Source organism: Melanotaenia boesemani, chromosome 12, assembly GCF_017639745.1.
Source record: "Melanotaenia boesemani isolate fMelBoe1 chromosome 12, fMelBoe1.pri, whole genome shotgun sequence".
Classification (NCBI taxonomy): Eukaryota; Metazoa; Chordata; class Actinopteri; order Atheriniformes; family Melanotaeniidae; genus Melanotaenia; species Melanotaenia boesemani.
In genome coordinates this window covers 27,800,641-27,808,184 of record NC_055693.1, presented here as the reverse complement: position 1 = coordinate 27,808,184, position 7,544 = coordinate 27,800,641, and the positions used below count along the sequence as shown (strand labels likewise).

General features: G+C 40.9%; 1 protein-coding gene across 1 annotated transcript; it reads right to left on the bottom strand.

The window, feature by feature from the left end:
* Window positions 1–1,043: 1,043 nt before the first annotated feature.
* Window positions 1,044–6,822, bottom strand: twist2 (twist-related protein 2). The gene is made up of 2 exons (XM_042000925.1): window positions 6,095–6,822; window positions 1,044–4,400 (listed from the first exon to the last, which is right to left on the bottom strand). Exon 1 carries the CDS (start codon window positions 6,620–6,622, stop codon window positions 6,128–6,130), a length of 495 nt encoding a protein of 164 aa, XP_041856859.1. The 5' UTR covers window positions 6,623–6,822; the 3' UTR covers window positions 1,044–4,400; window positions 6,095–6,127.
* Window positions 6,823–7,544: the final 722 nt, after the last annotated feature.

The following is a 7,544-nucleotide window of genomic DNA, read 5'->3' as shown; positions in this document are numbered from 1 at the left end:
ATTTGGACAGGTATTATCTGACAGATCTTACTTGCTCTAGCATCTATCAAACAAAGCTGGGACTGAAGTTTTAAAGCTCAGAGGGTTCACTTCACACACTGAGTTGTTTGTCCATTCAGAGACACCATAGTAAAAATAGGGGCACAAATATGGCAGCTGCCATGTATGTGGACTCATAGCAAGTAGATATGTTATTTTAGTAAAATGACTAGATAACAACAGAAACAACTTTTTAGATGTGCTCGTTTTTCCTGTCACTGACCTTTGAACATGCTGCAGCTTTAAACTGGGAAACTTTGGGTCATCCAAAGGAAGGTTAAACTAGTCACCTACTATCACTTTATAATCACAAGAAGCCCAACATACAGGTTTTTGAATCACAGAATAATTCTTTGTCAACAAATAAATGCAGTAAGTTTTTCAATGTTTGGTTTAGAGAGTAAAAAACAGGTTTCCGTTTCTACCACTAGGGGGCTACCAGCCTTTTAATGCCCTCCAAAAGCCTGTCCATTGATACACTTGCAGGGTTTCTCTTTCTCATAGTAACAAAAGCTTTTTTAATCAGGTTTATCCCTTTATTCAGTATAAATGGATTTAGACCTCTTTTCCCCCCTTTGAGTGAGGTGAAACCTTCAGGTTAATAAATGAGAAAGTCGGCTCCCGAAGTGGTATGACCTGGTGACCTCTGCCGACCCTGCAGTCATCACTTGTGCTAATGATGAACAGAGAAGGAGGAGGAGGAAACATGTTGGCATGTTACCTTCCAAACATGCTGTCTAGATGACAAATCAAGTTTCACAGCTGAGGCTGGGGAGTGTTTCCAAAATCCCACCTTCTGATTGGTTCACGGCCACAGTGGAGGCAAAATATACAGCTGCCATTTCATTTCATTTCATCCCAACTGCTCCTCAAACAGAGGAAGTTTGTGCGATGTTTAGTTTATGTCTGTCCCAACTCATTGTCAGGCAGGAGTAAATACTCATTCATCTAAAAGATAAACGAATAAAGTTCACTGCAATGGGTTTATTTGTGTATTTGTTTGCATGTGAACACAGTAAACAGTGAAGCCTTTACAACATTTCCCTGTGGAGTTAACATCATCAGCAACCCTTCATCCGATCCGCTTTCTGAGGCAATATTTATTGTTTTGCTGACATCATTGATGCTTGGGTCACATACTTGCTGTCTTTGCATGTAAGGATTCATGTGATTCATTAGCCTGATGAAAGTATAACCGATATTTACCAGTGCAGGGAAACAGAAAGGCTGAATTATATACAGAAAGACTGAATTATAAACATTAATCAAAATAGAGGATTCAGCTTCTATTTATATAATGTGCTGTTCAAGAGATGTCACTTGTGTGATATAAAACGTTATAAAGGTTTTTTTTTAACTGCACCTCATGTTTCACAAGAAAAAGAATCATCATTTTACACACACATATATGCAGTCATGTTTGGCTCATAGTGGGACTGCTTTTACAGCTCTATCTTCCAGCCCAGAGTCCTCGCGAATCCCCAGATGAGCCTTCAAGCGAAGAGTGAGGGTCTGGAGATGAAGAGATGACTTGAAATGCAGCAGACAGCAATTCCACGCAGTCAGCTTCAAAACATGGGAAAACCGAGATAATAGCAGACTTTTCCTCAGACAAGCATAAATATATAAACACTGACAACATTTATCGTTTGCATGAGTCCACATGGAGGGAATTTCTCTTTGCAGGGTCAGTGACACAATCACCAGCGAGAAAGGAGCATCAGCTCATCTGTTTATGAAGATGAGAGAAAAGAAACTGCTGCTTATTGAGGGTGTGATGACAGTGACAGGTCATATAAGTTGGTCTGAAACTGGATCAAAATCTTCCAGTAATCTGGAGGAAAAATTAAGCAAGACCCGCTACAAGTTGATACAGTCCATCAGTGAGAAATGGGATGATTTTAAGAGCCGTAAAACTAAGGGAAAGCAAAAAGGAAGGAAGGGTACAAAATGTTCAGGAGTATGTAAAGCTATTTGTTTAGAATTTGGGTGCAAGTGAAAACTGGATTTTCCTTTTGTTTCAAAGAATCTTAGCTCTTCTGTTAAAAGAAAAAAAAATTAACCAAGTCTGTGTAATAACAAAGGAAAAGCAGCTCTAAACAGGACTTAAGTCATATTTATTTGATATTTTAAGCACTATTTAGTTATTTTCTAGAAGAAAAAGATGGGGAAATAACTTTAAATAATAATGATAATAATAATAAAACCATATTTGCATTAATTCTCAGCCTGTAGGAAGCATTTATTATCTTTCCTGAAAGCACCCAAACACATCTGAAAGCTATGTGGTCTGATTTCATAATAAAGTCCTTGTTAAACAGGTACTTAATCGCCCACAACTAGAGAAAGAAAGAAGAATAAGAAGGCTGGAGGCCTGACTAACACTTTGTGTGTTTCCATGATGGAAGCCAACACAGCTGACTTCAGCGCTGCCAGCTCACAAACAAGATCAGCCTCCACAGCGGTGTAAGGTTCACCTTTGGATGTTTTCTCTGAACCAGACGAACGCAGAATACCGTCTGAGGCGCACAGAGTGTAAACCTTTACTTTATTCCCCTTTTACTGCAAATTAAAGTTTTGTAGCTTTTTCCGTCTGATTTTACGGGAAACATCTGGATCTCTCGCACCACTGGAGCGGTGGCCCCCGGGTGATTCTGCTGCTCAGCTGTGAGGGCCCGGGATAATGAGCAGGTATCAAACAGGCTCCTATGGATAAACCGGCCTTGCGGAGGGACTGCCCGGCAGCATCCAGGACCACCATGCCAAAAGTGACTGCACACTGTTGCATCTGTTCATCTTTAATGAGTTTTTGTGAATTCTCGCAGAAATATTTTGACTGTTACTGAGTGAACTCTGCAGGAAAAAGCTGAAACAGCAACTGGTTACACTGTAAATCAGATCTGAATTCATTGCGTATTGTCATAACTTCTGTCTGCACCTTCTGTCGGATCCGCTTGAGCTTATGTGTGAAGGTCACGTCGCTCCTGAAGCGATGAGATTAGTCACAGAGATCGTGTCACATCATGCTCTGTCTGATAAATGAATCCATTTAAAAATGAGCTATAAAGCAGGAGGATAAAACCTCAGAGGCTGCAGGTGTTTCAGAGACTGTCAGAAAAGTCAGATGTTGGTCATAAAAAATATATATATATCAAAACTTTCATCAGAATATTTCGTTTGTTTTTTAAAACGGGCTTTGTTTGGTTGCTGAGACTAGTTGAAGTAAAGATATCAGCAGCAGACCCACAGCAGAGAACTGTTCCGCTCAAACAACTACTGAAAGTCAGCTTTCATCTCCAGCAGCAGCCCCTGCGTTAACAATGGGCTCCTTTTAGTGTTTAGATTGCATCTAAAAACCACGTCTGGGAAACCGACATGTAAACAGTTTGGATGTATTAAGAGTGAGCGGGATAGATTAAAAAGATTTCTCCAGTCCTAGTTATTTGGGCTCTTTTCTTTTTTCTTTCTTTTTTCTTTTAAATGCTTCAGGCGGAGCTGTCCTTATCTGCGCTAGTTGGGGCTTTCTGCTCTTTGAGAAGCGCGAGGGCATCGCCATTAGAAATTATTACGACTAGGTCTAAAACTGGCCAAGAATTTTACTCTTCTAATGAAGCTGTATTTTTTTTATGTCTTTTTCTTTTTATTCGTGCATTTATTTTAAAATGGGGTTCTTTACATAACAAACGGAGAGAAGGGTAAAAGACCAACTTCACACATCCAGCAGGAATTTTTTTCCCCTCTTTTCTTTTTTAATTGATTTTCGTTCATCCAAAATATATCACAATTCCACTTATTTGATATTTAAATTTTAATGGGACGAATTTGGCCAAACTACATAGTAGCTAAAGGTATACATATAGGATAAAAAAGAAGCACAGTTCATTCAAAAAATACCTGTTTTAATAAATAAGCAAAAACAATATGATTTGGACGGAATTTGGATGGAGACTTGCTATAAAGAAAGTCGGCGAAATAAAATCCATGCAGTGAATGATTCTAAAATTGCATTGGTCCCTTTACAGGATATAGTTACAAAAGTATGTACAATATGTATTTATTTATATATCTATATATATTCATACTTTGGCTTAAAGTCTTTGAAAAACAAAATATATCTCCATTTAAAAAAGATGAAAGGATGGCTTTGCTGAAATACAGGCCGTGCATGCGCGCGCTTTGTCCTCTGTCCTCTCTGACAAACAGCTCCAGACAGTCACAAGTAGTGATGATGAATCTGCATCTGCACACACTCCACAAGAGTTTGTATTTGTGGGTCACATTACGTCTCTCCGCCATCCCTCTGAGGTCGATGGGTTCTTCAATAATCCGTTTAGCCTTCATACTTTGTAGAAGTAAACAGTCTAAAGCAGAAAGAAAATGGAGAAGCGTTAATGATAAAAAAAAGTGAATATAAGCAGAAATGCACAAATTGGTCCTTTTAAAAAAATGTTTTCTTTCTTTTTGGAAGGAGGTGGTGTTTTTCTGGCTTGCTTAGCACGCTGGAAGTCATTAATGAATCAATTATTAGCCACTCAGCAAAGTAAAACCACATGCATGTAGAAACGCTACACTAGCTAATTGACTGTAGTTTTACAGCTGCTGCAAAACAAAGATTTTTTTTCTAACTCTCTCTTTCTCTCTTCCCCCCCTGGCCTTTGAAGCACCTAAATAGATTCACGCGTTCTCATTTGGCTGCGGATTAGTGGACAAGCTTAAAACAATAAAATTTTAATTCCTCAGGGTAATATAAACCCAAAGGCAACACGGGAGAACATAACCGAGAAAAAGATTTGTAGGGTTTGTTTTCAGAGGCCTTTTGTATGAAACAATTCTCCTTACCATTTTGAATCCACCTTGCAAACTCTACAATATCACCTTGGGAAAGAAAATTTAGAAGGAAACTGCGTCTGGTTTTCTAAAAACGCTGTCAGGCCCCAAACACACTACAACGCTTTGTTATTTTATTCAACTCAGGAGGGAGAAGAAGAAAAAAAATACACCTCCAAATTGAGGTGCTTACCCAAAATGACTAGAATTAAGCCTCTCTGCCGGCAGCAGGATTGGTTTATACGAAACAAAGACTCGCTGATGAGCAGCAACTGGGGCCCTCTGAATGCAGACAGACCCGACTGAGCTAAACAAACTCTGCTCAGTCAGAAATTTGTATTTAACTCTCGTCTACTTGGGGAGCTTTACTTAGATCAACTGGATGTCGATCCAAAGAAACAGCTCACATCAATCAACTGAATCACACTCAAATATTTCAGAGGTCTCCTTTTGTCACTGTAACCCCCTGCAGACCTTTTGTTTTTAACTTTTAAACCATCTGCATCTGAATTATTTGCCTGTTAGCTGCTGTTATCAGTGAACTCTACAAACGTGAACAAACCGAAGCCGCAAACCTACAAAACACCCGAACCGAATCCGCACTGCTTGTTAATGCGGGCCTCTGTTTTTATTGTCTTGCACTGGCTTGAACTTTCATGTCCAGCCGAGCTGCCCATTCCTGCGGTTCGCACACAGGAAAACGCTCTATTGTGGATATAAATTACCCATGTGGTTCTACAGCTGCGTTTTTCTGCTCCGGCCCAGTACTTCTTTAGGCCTTATAACCACAATCATGAAACGCTGTTAAAGATTGAGCAACAGAAAGTCACAAGTGGCTCATATAATACGTTTCTGGGCAGAAAAATGGGACCGACATGAAATACAGGGCACTTTCTTTCTACTGCGTGAGTTCTATACCCCCCATTTTTTTCTCCCTCTTCGCCTATTACCTCCATCCGATTTCTGAACTAGATTGTTATTTGGAGGATTAGATTTAGGACCCTGAACACAGCAGCATCCAGATCAGCAACACCGCTGCCAAACCTGCTGCATACAGTTCAGGAATTTTTAGCATGAATTAATTTTTTGCTCCACAGCAAATCCTCAAAATCCAAAGCACGTGAGCAAATCACTAATCGCATCTAAGAGATAAATATAGACTTATCAGTTTAATTGGAAAGAAAATTCAAATAATGATCTATCAATCACTTCTTTTAATGGTACCCACCGCTTTGGCATTGTGAGTGAAGGACTCTGGGTGTTAATGAGATGCTGACATAGACCAAGCGCCCTCCATCCTCCACACGGAGAACGCGTAACTGAGTCTTTCGTGCGCTACGTAGCTACAGCTGGACATCTTGTTGTCCATCTCGTCGCTCTGCAGCACCTGACAGAGAAAGTCAATGTATCTGGAGGCCAGCTTCAGCGTCTGGATCTTGCTGAGCTTGTCGGACGGCAGCGTGGGGATGATTTTGCGCAAAGACGCAAAGGCCTCGTTCAGAGACTGAGTCCGTTGCCTCTCCCGGACGTTGGCCAGCACCCGCTGGTTCTGCAGCTCCTCGTACGACTGAGTGCTGCTCGGACTCGGTTTCTTCCCACGCTTCACGGGACCCGGACTGCTCCCGCTGCTGTCCTCGCTGGACTTTTTACTGTGCCTCCTCTTCCTCGCGAAGCGTTTCTGCTGTCGGTCCAGCTCCTCCTCGCTGGTCACCAGACTATCCACAGGGGAGACCGGAGAACTGGAACCCTCTTCCATTTCTTTCTTGAAGAAATGCAGGGATAAAGAGGAGAAAACGCTGTCCACCTTTGAAGCCGTGGTTACAAAAATTGTACAGATATCCTTAGAAAAAGACGAAGGGAATAATTTCAAGTTGTCTTTGCGCTTCTTTGCAGGAAACCTGGGCTCACACTGGCGCTTGGCACGCGTCTTCTTTCTCAGGAAGTTTTTCCTCTAATTTTTTTGGAAACTTTATCCCAGTTTGAGATGCTAAATAGTTTTAAGAGTGAAATGGGAGGGGTTTGGAGGGTGGAGGGGGAGCCAGGGTGCGACTTGCTCCCTAATAAGCAGGAGGGACCAGTCATGGTTTCGTGTATCATGGATGACTGAAACAAGGCTGTTATTTACTGTCAGAGGCAAGAGATATGTAATTTTATTTAATTAGTTTCTTTTTGCGATATTATCGGAGAATTCGATCACCAGAATAAATCTTAAGTGTTTTCTTTGCACGTATATTGGAAAAGTTACATAAATTTACATTTGTGACATATATGAAAATGTAATTTATATTAAATTAATAAAAGTGCTATTTGTGATTAGAATTTACAGAAACTTAATTGTTGTTTATTATCCTGCAGCAGTGACTCATAAGGCTCTTTTTTATTCACACAAACCATCCGTGTACATACCGGAATGTTTGACCAGGCAGTGTAAACTGTACGCACCGTGGAGGGTCATTCACGCCCAAATTCGTCGGACTGGATGGAAATATATCCGCTTGATCCTTAATGAAATCCCGCCTGCGCGCTCAGTTCCTGCAATGTAGAAGTTGAAGAGGAAGGAGGCTTAAACTAACTGGCCACGCTCCTCTCTGTCCTCTCTGTCCAGCATTTTGTCAGCAGGCCACTTCTTCATCTTGTCATGCCATGTTTTCTCTGCGCAGAACGGGGCGCAGGTGGCT

Bases quoted from the DNA above. Each gene is read 5' to 3' on its own strand.
- twist2 (XM_042000925.1), bottom strand. From the start codon at position 6,622: ATGGAAGAGGGTTCCAGTTCTCCGGTCTCCCCTGTGGATAGTCTGGTG.